This window comes from Mesocricetus auratus, unplaced genomic scaffold (assembly GCF_017639785.1).
Source record: "Mesocricetus auratus isolate SY011 unplaced genomic scaffold, BCM_Maur_2.0 Super-Scaffold_100026, whole genome shotgun sequence".
NCBI classification, from domain to species: Eukaryota; Metazoa; Chordata; class Mammalia; order Rodentia; family Cricetidae; genus Mesocricetus; species Mesocricetus auratus.
Genome location: NW_024429207.1, coordinates 7,284,933 through 7,303,784, shown reverse-complemented (window position 1 = coordinate 7,303,784; position 18,852 = coordinate 7,284,933). Strand labels below are relative to the sequence as shown.

At 41.5% G+C, this 18,852-nt stretch overlaps 1 protein-coding gene across 4 annotated transcripts in view; it reads left to right on the top strand.

Moving 5' to 3' along the window:
• Enpp6 (ectonucleotide pyrophosphatase/phosphodiesterase 6) overlaps positions 1 to 18,852 on the top strand; it is a 119,651-nt gene that overhangs the window by 74,703 nt on the left and 26,096 nt on the right. For all 4 annotated transcript variants that reach the window (XM_040731828.1, XM_021225207.2, XM_013110698.3 and 1 more), the window contains exon 3: positions 12,985 to 13,096. In XM_040731828.1, the coding sequence (XP_040587762.1) occupies positions 12,985 to 13,096 (112 nt within the window). The remainder of the gene's footprint in view (positions 1 to 12,984; positions 13,097 to 18,852) is intronic.

The window sequence follows — 18,852 nt, the reverse complement described above, 5'->3', positions numbered from 1 at the left end:
GCTCCACAGGAAATTCAAGGGCTTTTTCTTCCTTTGGGAACCTCTTCCAACTCTTGGGAGTTTCTTCTTTTCCTTAATTTCTCACTTTCCTGTAATGATTTCTAATAAATCCTACCTTTGTAATGCTCCAATAAGAGTGTGTGTCATTAATTTTTGAGTAAGACAATGAACTAAGAGCCACTATCTCGGGTTAATCTTTGATGACTATGAGTTTTAGGTCCTTAGATCATACAGAACAGGGTTATAAAAGGTTCCATCACTCTAAAAAATTCTGCATCATAATCACTATCACAGGGTAAGTCCACCAGGAAAAGATATTAATAATGAAACAAAGAGCAGGCACCCATGAAGCCCCAACCATTTTAGGAAATAAAGGGGAACTGGCTGTACTATATACACTGACACATTAGTTACTGTATATACTATGAAAAGATGGGGGGCAGTGTAAGACTAATAATTAGTGTTGGGTTGCTAGAGGGAAAGTAGGGAAAGTGAATGGAAATAGATCCAGAAACAGTAGGGCTAACATGGTGGAAGGGAGATGAGACAGTCTGGGCTAAAGATAAATAGCAAAAAGAAGGGTAAGAATTGCCATGGGGCAACATACAACAGTCACAGATCTCAGGAAGCTCAGGCACAGATCTCCACCTACCAAGCCAGTCCATGTTCTTCAAGAGAAGAAAATAAAGAGGAAAGAATAAAGAGGGAAAGGCGGAGAGGACAGGGGAGGGAAGGGCAGAGGGAGGAGGGGAGAGGGGGGTAAAGGAGGGAAAGGAATACCTGCTATCTTGGCACTGGATATTAAATAAAAGAGGCACAGTTTTGAAAGAAAAGAGATCTTGAGGGAATGTGGCCTGTGCATTCTGTCTGGCCTAATAGCTGGATTCAGTCTTAAGACACCTGCCACTCCTTCCCTGAACCCTCAGAAGTCTTTCTGATTCTCAGGAGTTCCCTGGTGATAGGTAAACCTATTCTTGACTCTAAATCTTCCTTTGGGAGAAGAGTTGCAGATGGTCACCCTGTTCATGGCCATTCCGTCAGAAGCCTAGCTTCCTTTTTACTTTTTTCTAAGACAAGGTCTCTCTGTGCAGCTCTGATTGTCTTGGAACTTGGTCTGTAGGTCAAGGCTGACCTGGAACTAGAAGAGATCCACCTGCCTCTGCCTCCCAAGTGCTGTGATTTTTAGGCAGAAGTTTCCTGTCCCAACTGCCCAGTCCCAAATAACCACTCAGAGACTTATATTAACTATAAGTGACTGGCCAGTAGCTCAGGCTTATTACTAACTAGCTCTCACATTTTATGTTAACCCATATTCCTTATTAATGCTCTGTCATATGGTAGTACCTTTAATAGCATGGCACGTTCATCTCCTGTTCCTTCTGTGTCTGGCTGGTGACTCCTGACTCTGCTCTTCTCCCTCCCATCATCCTTAGTTTGGTTGTCCTGCCTGACTACTAGCCAATCAGCATTTTATTAAACCAATTCTTGAGTAACAGATCTTTACGGTATACACGAGGATTATCCCACAGCAGAGATTAAAGGTGTACACCACACCAGGCTTGCCAGAAGCCTGATTTCCAATACTGGGTGCATCCTGTTGTTGGAACTGCAGCTTGGAGACTGTGTCAGAGTTCGGGGGTGGGGTTGGGGGTGGGGGAAGAGAGATTCTGTCTCTGATCAAATTCCAGCTCTCTAGTCCAGCATCCCGGTTCAGTTTCTTCTTGCAGTCTAGCAGTATGCTGCTAGCCAGAATGCAGTGAATAGTCTAAGTACCACATGCTCTGGGTTTCCCAAGAATGAGAATCACAATGGGTCTAAGGCTGTGGGGCCACAGATGCGGCAGAGGTCTGTAGAAGATGGCTTCTCGCTGATGCTCTGTTGAGTGCCGAGTGCTGAGCACCAAACGCTCAGCACTGGAAGAGAGTTTTCAAAACAGTGTCTGCTGGTGCCACTACTATGCTAAATCCACCCTCATTTTCATCCCCTCTGGTCCCTGCTGGTGGCCCAGGCTCTCAATGGGAGAGGCAAGCTTCCCAGACAAAACCAACACCCCCAGGATAAACTCTAAACCCTCTTTCTTTGCAAAAGTCCTCATCTTACTTTGCTTTTTCAGCTAGAAATATTTGTGTCATCACCATTTTTTTTTTTTGGTTTTTTGAGACAGGGTTTCTCTGTATTGTTTTGGAGGCTGTCCTGAAACTAGCTCTTGTAGACCAGGCTGGTCTTGAACTCACAGAGATCCACCTGCCTCTGCCTCCCAAGTGCTGGGATTAGAGGCGTGCGCCACCAACGCCTGGAGTCATCACCACTTTTGATAGCTGCTATTGGCCGGTCATTAGGCCTGAGCCCCACACGACGCAGGCTGGTGCTGTGGCTACTATGGGCAGATGGAGGAGGAGAGTCCAAGCGAGACTTTAACAGAATTCACTCCTGGCTAACTGCACACACTAAAATGGAAAATGGCTAATTTTAAAAAGTAACAAGTCCAAATATTGGTAAGAGGGGAGCAACGACATCTCAGGAAGCGTGGATGGGAGCAAAGCCATACTGTATGTAATACCCGGTTCTAACGATTCTGTTCATGACTTATCCCAACAGGAATGCAACCCTAAATGAACCAAAAAGCATATGTGAAAATATTTATGTCTGCTTAATCCATACCATTTAAAAACTGGTGAGGAAACAAGTGTCCAGCAGCTGTACAATGGATAAATATAGCAGTCTCATAATGGAATTTTTCTATTCTAATTGGTATATTAGGGAGAAGTTGGAAAGTTATCACTAATACATCAGCTTTTGGCTTCTTATGACAGACAGAACGGACATTTGTTTTACAAAAGTGGGGTCAATTTGAATGAACCATATGAAAATATTTAGAACATCTAAATCCCCTTTATATCACCAATTAGGAAGTGTCTGTTACAAATAATAGAGAACAGACTAAAAGTGGGCAACCAAGGGACTTGTTTGGACCACGTGAGAAGTATAGCTTGAAGTTCCGATGCTTATCATCGTGGTTTTCAAAGTGCATACCCCGGGACTTTCTGCTTTGCTTTAGTATATTGACTTTGGAATCTCCGTGCTTCTCGGGTCATTCTTTTCAAGATGGCTGCATGAATCCGGGATTCTGTCTTCACAGCCTACATTGTGTGCCAGAGGAGGGGCAGAGCCGCGCAGTACTGTTTTATCTTCCATAACCCCACCTTATGCTCCTCAGTAGACCTCAGCAGCAGGACTAGTCACATGACCATCCCCTCCTGAAGCTTCCAAGAGTTTTCATCCTGGAGTCGGGCTGGGAGTTTCTTTGTGGTTTCCATTTGAATCACTACAAAAATGGATTATCAAGGCAGCCACAAAGATGTGTTCCTGAAGCCATTGTATTCCCCTCTTTTGTTAGACATAAATGTGCTTTCCGGCTTTACTACTTTGTATTCTTACAATATGTCCCTAGAAATGGTTGTTTAGGCAGAGCAGGGGTATAACAAATGGTCAGAATGTGGCTTTATAACCTTTACTTCAGTAGATGAAAGTGACTCAAGACTCCACTCTGAGATACACACTTCACAGACCAGTCCCTCCCATGATTTTAGCTACATGTCAACTGCTATATGAAAACAGTAATTGCAAAAGTCAAGAAAGAAATGATTACTGAGCTTTAATATATACAGCATTTGTGAGATAAAAATCTCATGATGTCCTTTTCTGTCCCTCTCATGATAAAGATCACCCCTTTACCTATCACACCAAGCCATCTTGGTCACCAGATGGGCTGTTGAAGTATCTCAGTGCTTGTACTCAAGTAACTTATTTTACTTAATAAAGAAGCCAAAGCATAAGAGTAGTGGTGTGAGACATAGGTGGAAGAAAATCTAGGAAGTACTTCCTTTAAATGAAAAGGATGCTTTGAGAGATCATAGTTCATTTTACTATAGGATATTGTAATAATTGTACTATTTTATTTATGTTTTTATGTTCCATTCTATTTATGGTTTTTTATTTTTTTTATTTTGGTTTTACGAGACAGGGTTTCTTTGTATTGTTTTGGAGGCTGTTGGTCCAGCCTGGCCTCGAACTCACAGAGATCCGCCTGCCTCTGCCTCCGAGTGCTGGGATTAAAGGCGTGCGCCACCACCACCCGGCAGTTTTTTATTTCTTACCATGACTAATTTAGAGATTAAACATCATAGAAATATCTGTCTGTCTGTCATATGTCTGTCTTCTATATATCAGTCTATCTGTTGTCTATCTACCTGTCTATCTATCTACATATCTGTCTTCTATCAATCTGTCACCTATCTTTCTGTCATCTATCTATCTATCTATCTATCTATCTATCTGTCATAATCTATCTACAGTACCACTGAAGACAGAATGTATCTCAAGGAATGTGGTGTTAGGCAATATCATTGTGTGAGCATCATTCAGTGTACACAAACTACAATATCACTGGGCAATACCATTTGATATACATGGCCTATTGTTGATCAGTTTTGTGCATGGGTTTACATAAAGGTTTCTATGCTCTCTGTGGTTTCTGTTATCCACAGAGGTCTGGTATCCTCTGGATAAGAGTGTGCTATTTTTAGCTTTGCTACAACACAGGTCATGACCCATAGTGAGTAGTAATGTAAACTTGTGGCTTGCCAACTTTTAAAAGATACTCATAGAGAATAGAATAGCATAAAAGTATTAATGCTGATTGTTCACAGTTTGGTGACACTTTTGTTTCTACTGTGAATGTTCATACTACTGTACTATGCCATAGGATAACTTTTTTATAAGGGTACGTGTGTGTGATGCGCATGTGTGCATACATGTTCACACATGTATGCATGCATATGTCTGGAAACTGGAGGCTGACATTAGGAGTCTTCCTCAGTTGCTCTCAACTTTTTTCTTTGAGGCAGCGACTCTCAGCTGGCCCTAAAGCTCATCAATATGGCTAGTAAATCTAGCCACTTACTCCAGGGCTCTCCTGCCTCCACTTCTGACTACCTGAATTAAAGGCAGGCTACCATGACCATCTGGTGCTTATGTGGGTGCTGGAGATCTGAACTCAGGTCTCTGCACATAGATGACCAGCATTTAAATCATTGACCCATCTCTCAGCCCAGCAAAGTTTAGTAAAATAGAAACTCTTGGGCATGCCTCCTGATTTCTAAATTTATTTATTTCTATTTTTATTTGATGAAAAGCATGTTAAGAACAATAAATTACAGCAGTGAGGAAAACAGTCTTGATTTTCTTCTGGCCTAAGTGAAAATTTGTCCCTTGAAGTCGTGGAGTATAGAATTTTCACTGTTGTTAATAACTAGCCTGACAGTGAAGTTTTCACTCCCTCTGTGCATCAATTTACATAACAGTTTTCTCTCAAATTTGTAAGTGGTTAGGTTTATTTTTAGTTAACTATTATGATTAAATTCCTAATGTTATTACCTGTGGTCAGGTTGCATACATCATTTTGGAATTTTTTGCTTTTCGGAAACTATTGAGATTTTATTTATGGATCAGGATATATTCAGTTTGCCTAAAAGTTGTGTTTAAAAATTCACATCCTATGCTCATAGGATAAACACATTCAAATTTATTTAGTTCTTTTGCATTGATGCTAACACCCAAATTTTCCATATACATCTCTATTCGTTCTGTTTGTTTGTTTAAGTCTTTGATACAGGGCCTCACGTAACTCAGGCTAGCCACAAAACATTGTGTAGTCAATCACCATGATTGAATTTAATTCCTAATCCTCCTGCTTCAGTCTTCCAAGGATGAGGATTGCAGATAGGAGTCATCATGACAGACTATTCATTTTATTTCAAACTAATTTCCATTAAGGTCAAAGTCTTGTACTTACATTACCAAGATTCCTTTGTATGTGCATGTACATGACACATGCAATAATCTAATCAAATAAATGTCTATGTGGAGTCATGGCTCCTTCTAGCTTTTCATACTTTCATGTTTCCTCTTTAAAACCAAAATCCTTAGTTTTGTCCTTTTTTGTCATTATTGCTTCTTGAATCCCTCCTCATTTATTTTTTTTACTTTTATGAACTTTGATATTTGGTTAAAATTTTGATGCTTTATTTCTTCTTTCAGCGGTTTAGTAGTTATTTATGCAACCCTCCTTTGCATGTCCATATCTTTTAGAGCAATGTCTAACATGAGATGTATCATAGCTAACCTTTCCCTTCATCTGTTAACTGTCACCAAAACACTCCCATTCCTTCCCTGGCACTCTCCCCAGTTTTTGTTGAAATTTTATATTTAGGTCATCATATTTAAAGATTTTAAATATACATCTCATTTTAAACAAAACACTTTCATATATGAAATCTTATGTGTTAGATTTTTCTTGGACTTAAATATACTATTTCTCGGATGAGTGCTATTTATTATTAGCTTATGGCTCTGGAACCATGGCTTATGGTTTCTGAGGGTTCTGTCCATGGCCTCTTGGTCCCATTCTCTCAGGAACAATGTGGTAATGGTGGGAAGATACGGCAGAAAAGCATCTCGATTCCTGGTGACTGGAAGTAGAAGGATAGGAAGGGGCAGGACCAAGAGACCTCAACAACCTGCCCTCGGTGACGTACTTCCTTCTTTTAGACCTTACCATCTAGAAGTTCTAGAAGATCCTTAAACAGTTCATAACTCCCAAAACATTTCATAAACCTTCAGGGGAAGGATGCCTCATATTTAATCCACACCACCTAGAAACAATTTTATGAACTGGCTGTATCATTGTTGTAAGACTTGCCTGTCCCTGTAATGAAACGTTCTCTGCCCATCAGCCAGTTCCTAAATAAGAACATGGAGATTTATTATTAACTATGAAAGCTTGGTCCTAGCTTAGGCTTGTTTTTAACTGGCTCTTACAACTTAAAATAGCCCACTTATATTAATCTGTATTCTGTCATGTACCACCCATCCTGCTTCTTCAATGTCTCCTGGTATCTCTTATGCTCATAGATTCATCTCCTACTTCCCCTCTCTCTGCCTGGAAGTCCTGCTTATATCTCCTGCCTTGCTGTTGGCCATTCAGCCCCTTATTAAACCAACCGGCAATATATCTTCACATAGTGTACAAATATCCCACAACACATTTCTGTTATTACTTGTTGCTCTATAGAATTCTGTTTTATCTGATGTATAGTCGTGGGGCACTCAGTGTAGAGTCTGTGTACTTCAGTAGAATTTATCTGTATTCTCTTATTACTCCCAAAGACTTTTGTAAGATGCTACCATGGTCCTCAACTAAGGGATATCCATTATAGGAATGTGTGTGTCTGTGTGTGTTTCATCCTATTATATTTAATATATACTTAATTATTGTGGAAGGTAATCAATGGCATCATGCTCTAAAACGTCATGTGATTGTGGTAATTTTCAGAAATATAAAGTTTTAAATGCCATATATTCTGTAGGTCTTTGAAAGGTATGAAGAATATCTAGCCATCTCAAATACATCTCTGTATATCTAGAAAACCTAACTAACCTAACTATAAATTTTGACTATTATAAGTAAATCTATATTTAATTATACATTACATATTTAAACGAGTTATACAAACACAATGCCTAAACAAGAGGAGAAAAATATGTATCACAAAATTGATCTTAAATTTGTATCAATAAATGAAGATCCATACCAATACAAAGTATTCATTTGTATATAATATTCCCTTTTTGCCCTTCAGAAAGAGATTGACTGTGATCATTACCATTTATGACCAACCCTGTATAAATGAAAACATTTATAAAGAATATGGCAATGTGGGTGTTGTTCTCTCCAAACTACTTCCTGCTGTTAGGGGGCACTGTTTGGGGGAATCCTAAGAAGACCCAGAAATCCTGGCTACAGTGGTCTGTACCTGCATAATCTCATCTATTTTAGGATGTTGGATTACCTGGGCCACTGCTTCAGGGGGTCTTGCTTCATCAAACCATAGAAGTCTGGAAGGAATCCACAGCTTTTCATTTTCTATGGAAACACAAGCAAAAACTGTTTTCCAAAGTAACCTGTCCTTATATTTAAATTTAGAAGTCAAAGCATTTTTAAAATATGTAAGTTGGAATAATTTAGCAACATGATAATCAAATGTCTTTTAGCATTTGTTGTTCCTTCCCCAGCAATCAAACAATTCAAAGACGCACAATAGCTTACAGTATCCAGACTCTCTATTTTCCATTTTATGTGGATTTTTTATTGCTCTATATCTTTTAATTTTACTTTTTACTTTTTTGAGACATGTTTTTTCTGTGTACTTTGGCTGCCCTTGAACTCACTCTGTACCCCAGGCTGTCCTTGAAATCACAGAGATCTGTTTACCTCTGCCTCCCAAGTGCTGGGATTAAAGGCATGCGCAACCACACCCAGCTACTCTCTCTCTTTGTTTCTTTTTTCTTTTTTGGTTTAAGCACTATCCTGTTTCTTTTTCTCCCCCAAGTCTACATATATATTTTTTAAATAATTTATTTATTCTTATTTTATATACATTGATGTTTTGTCTACATGTATGTCCGTGTGAGAGTGTTAGATCTTAGAGTGATAGACAGTTGTTAGCTACCATGTGGGTGCTGGGAATTGAACTTGGGTCCTCTGAAAGAGCAGTCACTGCTCTTAACTGCTGAGCCATCTCTTCAGCCCTGCCTACATATATTTTTAAACACACTATAAATCTTTTAGAGGTTTTACTTCATCTGAATCTGACTTGACTGTAAATCTTTATGTTTTTCTGGCCACGTGTCTTTTATCTGCTAACCAACATTGCTAAAATTAAAGTTGCAGCTGGCTTTCCAACATGCTGGCATAAGTTTACTGCCAGCACTGGGAGCTGTGCTCACTGCCTTAGTCTATGCTGACATCAAACAGCATGGTGCCTGCTTGGAGATGTGGTCAGTGCTACTGCCAGCTGCTCACACACACTATTTAATTGTTGACAGCCTCTTAAAAGAACCTTACAGTTTTTTGGGGTTTGTTTTGCTTCTTATGCCAAGTCATGAAGACTCCCTTAAAGGAGTAACACAAGTCCCTGCTTGTCTCTAGCAAAACAGAGCCCACATGAGAAAATGCTGCTACCAAGAAACTGTGCTTGTCTCTGTTGTTTGTAAAAATCCCTTTTAAACTTTTGTCATTCTACATGGAAATTAATGTAACCAACGGTGGGCTCCATTTAAGGAAGTTTCATTTCAACAAACTAACCATAACCTAGACAAAAGGAGAGATGAGAGATGTTTGTATGTTCTGTGTGTATGGTGTGGCCACACCAGTATGTATGAAATATGATTGTGAATGCGTGAATGTGAACTTCTCGGCTTGCTTTGGATATGATTTAAAAAATACTTAAATTGCTTAGGATATGGTTAAAAGGCTACCTAAGTTGCTTTAAATATAGTTACAAAGAACATCCAACAGTCAGTCAATGTCTTAACAGGAAAGACTGGCGATTTGACCCCTCAGAGCCAGTTGGTGAAAAAATAGCAGCAGCCTGCAGCATGGCCTAACAAAGGGAATCTATATGGATGATTCTATAGAGTTTAGCAGAGGAGAGGATACAGAGATCCTCCTAAATTTTTATGGTTAGAAAAGGAAATCTAAGCTGGGCTTGGTGGCACATGCCTTTAATACCAGCACACAAGAGGCAGAGTCAGGCGAATCTCTGTGAGTTCGAGGCCAGCCTGGTCTACAGATTGAGTTCCAGAACAGCTTTCAAAACAATATAGAGAAACTCTGTCTCAAAAAATAAACAAACAAACAACAACAAAAAGGAAATCTAGAGAATAGAAGTTAATACATGATTTTAAAAAGGTTTTTGAGAAAAAGCCTCAGGGAAACTGCTGCCCTATTATACCCCAACTACAAAGAGTCAGTGTAGATACAAATTAGGCCATGTCAGCTAAGATACAAATGAGGCCTTGTCAGCTAGTGAGAGCTTTACAAATAGGATTAGAAAAAAGAACACTCACAAGCTTCAAGTACTTTTCAAAAGTTATTTGGGATATATGTTATAGCCTAAAGAAATTAAAAAGATAATTTACAATCTTCAAGTTGTTGGGAAATGTGGGAACAACAGACCTTGGCCAGAGGCCTACTTCCCCATCAGCCTGGGAGCAGGCAGCTGTAAGACAATGTTTACTAAAAACAATACAGTGCCTGGAGCAATAAGTTCCTGATAAGGGCTGGCCCACAGAAACACCCTAATCTTGACCTTTTCCAAAGACTAACTGCCTCTTCCTGACCCACTCACCACTGCCTCTGGTGTCAGGGTATATATAACCAGCCAGGGTAGGAATAAAGTGGAGCCTTCTTGAGGAGCCTTCTGGAAGCCACCGATGGGTCTCTGTGTCATCAATCCCGACACCCTCCGCACATTCTCTGATACAGGCTTCGCAGCAGGTGCGGCAGAGAAATATTCAATGGTTACATCCTGTTTTTAGAGCACCTACTGGTGATTTAAAACCTTTGAATGAGATTCTAAAAGGAGATAGTGATCCCAATTTACCTAGACAGTTAACTAAAGATGGTAGACAAGTTCTTCTACTGTTAGAAAATATAATCCAGCATCAACAGATGTTATATTAACAGGGCAAAACTATGGGAAGCTTATGCTGTCTCCCTAGCCAAAGTGTTAAATCCTTATTTTGAAGCAGTAGCATATATAACACAGAAATGCTGTATGGAATCTAGAAGATATTTTGGCAGAGAACCATACTCCTTATACCAAGCAACAAGTTGATTGGTTGTTTCAGAACAATGATTCATGGGAAAATGCTTCAGCTCAATTTTCAGGGAGAGATCATAATTAGTTTCCAGCTCATAGATGGTTACAATTTGCACTAACGCATCCTTTTATGTTCCCCAAAATAGTAAAGAATAGTCCTATAAGAAAGGCTGTGTTAGTTTTTACTGATGGTTCCTCTAATGGAAGAGCAGTTTATATGGTAGTTGATAAAAAAAAAAATACATGGAGCAAACAAGCCCAGATAACTCAGTCGGTAGAAAATGAGACTCTTAATCTCAGGGTTGTGGGTTCAATCCACTTGTTGGGCGCCATTTGTACTGAGCATTCTTCCTGCCAGCCTGGTCCCAGAGCCACATCAACCCCAAATAACACAGAGAGATTCTATTAGTTACAATGCAGTAGGCCAATGTCCAGGGCTTCTCATTGGCTAGTTCTGTCTTAAGTATTAACCCATGACTAATATATATATATATATATATATATATATATATATATGTATATATATATATATTTCTATGAGGACTTATCATTCTGAGGACATCATCCTGACACGACCTCTCTTCCAAAGATCACATGGTGACTCTCTATCCTTGACTACATTTCCCAGAATCCTCCTTGACACCTAGTCCCACCTATCTTGCTTTCCAATTGACCAACAGTGCTTTATTTATCAACCAATAGGACAACATATACATAGAAGGACTTCCCCATCATGAAAGGGTGCATAATATCTTCTGATGTATTTCTGGCCCTAAGCAAAGGGTGCACACAGAACAGATGGCTTTGATGCTGCAATCAGAATTTATAAATAACTGTTGACAGACAAAACATAGGTATCCAAGGTAACCAGCTGTCAATATCCCCCTTGCATTTTTTTTGATATTCTAGGAACCATCAGCAGATTCATTCCTGGGCCTACTTATCTTCTTAGTGAGCATGTCCAGGGAAGGAGAACTGCCTATCTCTTGGTCCTCTCTCATTTGTCTCAGATAAACGTTGTCCTCCCTGAACCCAAGATCTCAGGCAGACATAGACTATTCCAATCAAAGGATGCTATACTAATGAAGGGTCTTCCTAGGAGCTGCTCTGCTATCTTTTGCATCTACTGGAGCCACCTGGCAGCTGTACCCCAAAGTGGCAGCCAACCTGTTTCCTGAAAGGCTTCTTCCTCCCCCACATTCTGCATCCCCCACTTTTACTCACTTCTGCTTGGAAATTGTTTTCCCCAGGCTGTAAGCAAGAGCCACATCTGGTGTCCTGAATTCCCTGGTCTGACATTTCAGGACTCTTAACTGTTTAGAAGTTCTCTGCACCCTGGCTCACTCTGCTTTCTTTGCCTTGGTACCCACCCACTCCTAACTCTAGCTCCAACAGCCTTGGCTAAGTCTCTAACACTTGAGCAAGACTTTAAGGAGGAAAAGCAGTGCTCCTTGCTGAGTTCCTACTCCACCCCAGAAGTGGGCACCTCACACCAGACCTCACACGGCACACTGTTTCTCTCTTTCCCATAAGACTAGACTCTGGATTGTTTTGAGAAGTGATTCATTTTTGTTTCCTCTGCCTGAACAGAGACACTAGCTCACAGTGAGTGCCAATAAATATTTGCTCAACGATTGTAAACTGAGACTGGCTCATCCCTCTGCCGCGCTGTGTTCTGATATTCTGAGGACAACTACTTCTGCTTGTCTAAGAGTCTGGGGCAGAAAACTTGAGCAGATTCAAACCCAGCTTTTGACTCTTGTATTGCATTCTTGGAGAGGTGAGGCCAGCTCAAATCTGTCACTTGAACTCGGTGAAATTGGCTTGCTGTTACAATTCCAGTTAGTCTTTATCACAGGATAGTGTAATATTTATTTTATAATTCTCTGGCTACAAGATACTATCCAACACATGTCTCTTGAATAGGCAAGGGGACATCAGACTAGAAGATGATAGTTAAGGAAAATCTAGAGAAATAAAATTAATTGAAATATGGTACACTAATGAATGTTTATCTTGTTTTTATTGTCTAACTTGTGGCAGTTTCTGTCATGGGACTAGAGTATTACATTGGAATGGCATTTAAGAAACTACTCCAGTTCAACAAGAATGTAGTTAAATATGCTACTGACCAGGAAAAATTATTTGTTTATAAAAAGGTACAAAAATATTGTGACTAATGTTTGTTTTATGGAATGGGCTCACAACCCTACTTCAAGTATTAGAGACAATAACTATTTTCCGTATTTTTTCTTGGTAGGCTGTGAAGTTGAGATTCTTGGTGTCAGACCAACTTACTGCTTAGAGTATAAAAACGTCCCAACGGATATCAACTTTGCCAATGCTGTCAGTGATGCTCTTGACTCATTAAAGTAAGTATCCCAATTTTTAGACATAATATTGTTCTTCCTTGTTTTTTTAAACACACACACACACACACACCCATACACACATAGACTGTATGTGTGTACATGCACACACATAATGGATAAAGGTGTTTGCAGAGAACAGAAGAGTTAGGTCTCATGTAACTGGAGTTGCAAGCAGTTGTGTGATGAGCAACTGGGTAGCATTACCTCCAAGTGTCCTAGGAATCTGCTTGGCAATGAGGTCTTCTTCATGGTTTAAGATTACCTCAGCACAGAGGTGACTGATGATGGATGCCAAGCTTTCGCTTCCTTTTCTGCCCGCTTTAAAGTGAGCCACTCCCACAGGACTATCACAGGAGAAAGCAGGACCCAATCCCATGCCGATTTTCAAACCATTCTAACTGTGTGAAACCTATAAAGAGGGGTCTTTAGGGCACAAAATGGTTTAGCATGATTGACATCCTAAAGAGAAAATGGCTTCAAAATATTAAACATCAAGAAAAACAAACTTATTCGTGCCATCTGATTCTGGAAGCGTTTAGAAGGGGCAGAGTTAACTTAAGTAAATGTTCGTCTACAGTTTATATATTATATATGTTGTGTATGTTATAAGATGCTGCCTGCTACCTCATCTGCTTTTTTTTCCACAAGGGCTGGGAAGCCATGTGCATGCAGAGCTGTTATATAGTATCGTTGTCTGGTTAATGCAAAGCAGACTGCCACAGTATGCGTGGCAGATGAATAGTGTTGGAACTTCAGAATTACTCTATGTCTACTCAGTGCTGCTTCTGATGTGTTCCAAACCCAACGCTATCCATCCCTATATCCTACTGCCATGAGAGATGTGGGATATGAGATTATAATTGTCTGCTTATCAGTATGTTTGCCTATCTCGCACATTTACCTTATGTCTGGAACTGAATGGATTTTCCCTGTACCCAACCCCGTGTCACAGCAAAAATAGCAACGAGTACCATTAGGGCTCCAGGCTAGTGCTCATCAGTTTGAGCAGACATTCTTATTTTCATCTGCATCTGAAACCACCACCAAAGGGTGTGGCCACTACTACAAGCTCACTGGCAAGGCAAGATGCCACTGTAATTGTCTTTGTGGTTTTTTTGCCTTTTGTTTTTCTTTGTCAAGCAACATGGCAAAGGTAATAGGACTCTAGGAGATGTACCTCTTCTTGGAAACAGATTTTCTAATTGTTGCTACAGTTCCTGGTGGTTGTGGTGGGGTGTGTGTTTGTATTTGGTAAAGGGATTGGGCTCCTCTAGAAGAATAAAAGAAGTCCACAAAGACTGCAAGTCCATAGAGTTGGCCTCAGACTAGGTTTCCATATGATATGGTGTGGTGCTCCACATTGCTCAACTCAATGCCATTCACATGGCAGGTAGTCTAGGTGCATGGCCTTGAACTCCACAGATCAGTGGTTCTCAACCTTCCTAATGCTGCAGCCCTTTAATACAGTTCCTTATGATGTGGTGACCTCCAACCATACCATTATTTAAGTACTACTTCATAACTGTAGTTTTGCTACTGTTACGACTTGTAATATAAATATCTGCTATGCGAACCCTGAACGGGTTATGATGACAGGCTGAGAACTGCTGCCACGGACTGCCATTCACACAGTCTGCAATCTAGATAATGGGTCTGGATTTTGACGGTATGGACCTGGGCAGGATTGAACAAGGCTAATGTGATTGTCCTGGGGGAGTCTTCATACTGCCAAAGTTAAAAGGACAACTAGAAACAGCCCCCTTTTCATAGCAGGTAGAAAGATCATGTCTGACATGACCCAGGTCCTTTATGTTCCTGGACTGACAAAGAAGAGAGGAGATGCAGGCGCCTGCTCATCATCTCTAAGCTAAGTAGTAGAGAAAGGACAGACCAGACTGCCTGGGGAAGGTAGTGGGGATGACCTGGGTCCTCCCCCAGGAAGAAAAGGGAGCACTTTCAACTCTCACTTCCTTCTTACAAAGCATACTAAAGACCAATGTTTGTGAGTCAATACTTTCACTCAAACAGAAATCAAATCTGTCCTCTTCAGGAAACAAAGTGGTTGACAGTCTTAGCCAGTTTAGAACAATCTAGAGCACTCAAGATTACTCTGCAAGTAGGAGCTTGTGAATGGACTTGTGCATACGGCACAGGATTTGATTTTTTTCTTTTTTTAAAATTTATTTTTCAGTTTAATTTTAGATAAGAAACAAGGTTGCTTCACAAGTCAGTTCCAGGTCCCTCTCCCTTTCCCTCCCCTCCTCCCATGCCCTCCCCCCCGACCCCCCCAATGTCCCCTCATTTCCCCAGGGAAGGTGAGGCCCTCCGTGGGGGTGTCCATAGTCTGTCATTTCATCCAGGGCAGGGCCTAGACCCTCCCCCAAGAGTTCAGGGTGAGAGTGCATCTCTCATTGTTGGATGGGAGTCCAAAATCCGTGTGTATGCTCGGGATGAATACTGATCTACTGCCCAAGGCTCAATAGATTACCTAGATCTCCTCACTGACACCCACATTCAGGGGGTCTTGATCAGTCCCATGCTGGATTCCCAGAGGATTTGATTCTTGTGGTAGCTGGTAGCAGTATTTAGGCAAAGCTGTGGAGTGATTTAGCCTCCCATCAGATAGCTCTGCCTGGCAGGGCAAGTCCAGACACTGGGATTCTTTTGCTTTTTTCTTTCTCAAGTTCCTCATTCTAATTTGAGGAGATTTGGAAATTTCCACACACAAGTGATCACACACACACACACACACACACACACACACACAGAGAGAGAGAGAGAGAGAGAGAGAGAGAGAGACAGACAGACAGACAGACAGACACACACACACACATACACACACTGCTTTGAATCTATATTATACACAGAGTTTGACTACCTTTCAGAGAGAATGGACATGGGGACAGATATGACAGAACTTAAGAGAGATCATTCAGATCTTGACCATGCATTCTTACCCAGGGACATTTCTTATCCAGGAGTTTAAGAAGATAAAGAGGTTTCACATGTTCAGACAGGAAGGGATAAGCCCACACTTGTGATTAATCTGGACATTGCCTTGCATTGTCATGTCCTTATAAGATGCTACCTTAGAATTTAGATGACATTTTTGCATAGAAACAGGAGGAGATGAAAGGAAAGATGCCATTTTAGTATCAATACATCGGGACCAAGGGCTTTATTTACATGAACCTATTTTGCTTTTTACCCCATGTTACGTAGGTGTTCTCCCCATCTGTCCTTGTTTGGTTTCCTGTTGCTATAATAAACCCCAGGACCAAAGGCAACTTGAGGAGGAAAGGGTTTGTTTTAGTCTACAGTTATCGTCCATCATCTTAAGAAGTTGAGGCAGGATGCAGGAGCTGAAGCAGAGACCACAGAGGAATGTTGCTTACTGGTATGTTTTTGGTTTGCTCAGCTACCTTTCTGGTATAGCCCAAGCCTACATACCTGGGATGGTACCACCCTTAGTGGCCTGGGCTTTCCCATATCAATCAGCAATCAAGAAAATGACGCATAGACAGCCTATAAGCCAACCTGATCTCTTCAAATCAGGTTCTCTCCTTACAGATATGTCTAGGTCTGGGTCAAGTTGACAAATTTTAATTATGACACCATCATACAAAAACATCATTGACTCTTGAAGGTTAACTGCCATCTCTTAACCTCACAAGCTATTAGGATGAAGAGTCAGCACCCACCACTTTTGATGGAGGCTTAGGTAGGACAGGCTTCCAGAGACTCCCCTGTATGTGAAGTGACTGAAAAAAATGGCTCCTTAATCCTATAGCCCTGTCCATACTCCCATCTCCAAGGTGCCTTGGCAGAAGAACCAGAGAGGTAGAAGACATTGAAAAGCATCCTCTCTGAGGCCATCCCGGGGCTGGGGCTCTTTCAGTTTGGAGGAGTGTGGTTCTTTGGATGAGAAAGTCCAGTAGGCTTATATATTTGGATGGTTGGTCCCCAACTGAATGAACTGCTTTGGGGAAGGATTGGTAGGAATGTGTCACTGTAGGTGGGCTTTGAGGTTTCAAAAGACACCACTCCCCCCTCTGTCTGTGCCTCTATCTCTCTGTCCTCTCCCCCCTCCCTCCTTCCTTCCCTCCCTCCCTCCTTCCCTCCATCTGCTGCCTGTAGATAAGATGTAAGTTCTCAGCTATTGGTCAAGTGCCATGACTGCCTGCCTGCTGCCATGTTTCCTGCTATGATGGTCATAGATTCACCCTCTGAAACTGTAAGCAAAGCCCCAGAGTAAATACTGTTAGAAGCTGCCTTGACCATGGTGTCTTTTCATAGCAATATAACTGTAACTAAGAAAGAAGGAATGCAGCTTTATGTATTCAGCGGCATCCAGCCCCGCTCACTGCTCTTTCTGAGCCCTGTTATCACACGTAAGGACCCAGCAGACAGCGCCCCTGCACACCATGCCACGCCCCCACCCCACTTCCGAAACACAAAGCAGTTCATGGTCCATGCTACTTGGTTTGTCTCTTTGGAAGTTCTGTTTGCAGGAGGTTCATGGTTCAGTGAGGAAAATGAAAGTATCTGGAGCTAAAGACTAGACAGACTTAAAGAGTAGTTTGTGGAGGAAGAGAAAGGGGATCAGGAGGTAGAGGTAGCCAATGAGTCCTGGCTGCATGGAGGGAGCAGTAACTGCTTCCAACATGGTACCAAGCAGATTGCCATGCAACCTGGTCAAGGAAGCTGGAGAAACCAAGCCTGGTAGTGCAAACCCATCATCCCAGCTATGTTGAGACAGGAGGCTCACAGGTTCAAGTCCTGTCTGAGCCACAGAGTGAGTACAAAGCCTATCTGGAAAACCTAGTGAGACCCTGTCCCAAAATAAAAAAAATAAGGGTTGGGAGGTAGCTTAGTGATTACGTACCTGCCAGTTATCCTGAATGAGGCCCAAGGTTAAAGCTCAGAACTGGAAAGAACACCAACACACAAACACGTAGCATAGAAAAGCAAAGACAGAAGCCACTGATGGCTGACGACTTCTGTGGAATTTAGAACCGCTGAATACTGTGGCAACCTGGAGTCTCAGAACCCCAGTCACAGCTGTTGTTAATAAAGGAACAGATGAACGACAAGAGAATTCCTGCCACCTGGGAAAGGAAGTCAGCTCAAGTGCCTTGGCTGGACTGGGTTCTCCCTCTGTCTCTCTGTGTCTCTGTCTCTGTGTCTCTGTCTCTCTCTGTCTCACTCTCTCTGTCTCTGTCTCTGTCTCTGTCTCTGTCTCTGTCTCTCTCTCTCTCTCTCTCTCTCTCTCTCTCTCTCTCTCTCTCTCTGCCTCTGTCTCCAGACTAAGAATGGAGAAGTTTGCTGCTGCTGCTCAGTAAGGATTAAATTCTCCTCCCTGCTAATCCTGCACACTCAGGCAAAGTAATGAGGGCACAAACATAAGGAAGCATGTCTTTTCCTTCTCTCTCTCCGTTCCTTCCTTCCTTCCTTCCTTCCTTCCTTCTTTCCTCCCTTCCTCCCTCCCTCCTCCCTCCCTCCCTTTCTTTTTCCTATGTGTCCAGTACTACACCAGCCGCTCATTTAGCATTCAAATGGCAGTGCATTACTTTTCTGTTATGTAATAAAACACCATGACCAAGGCAACTTACAGAAGAAAGTGTTTATTTGGGCTTATGATTCCACAATGGCAGATCCAGCAGGCAGCAGGCAGCAGGCAGCAGGCATACTGGCTGGAATGGAAAGCTGAGAGCTGAGAGTGTGTATTTCAACCATTGCCACGAAGCAGAGAGAGA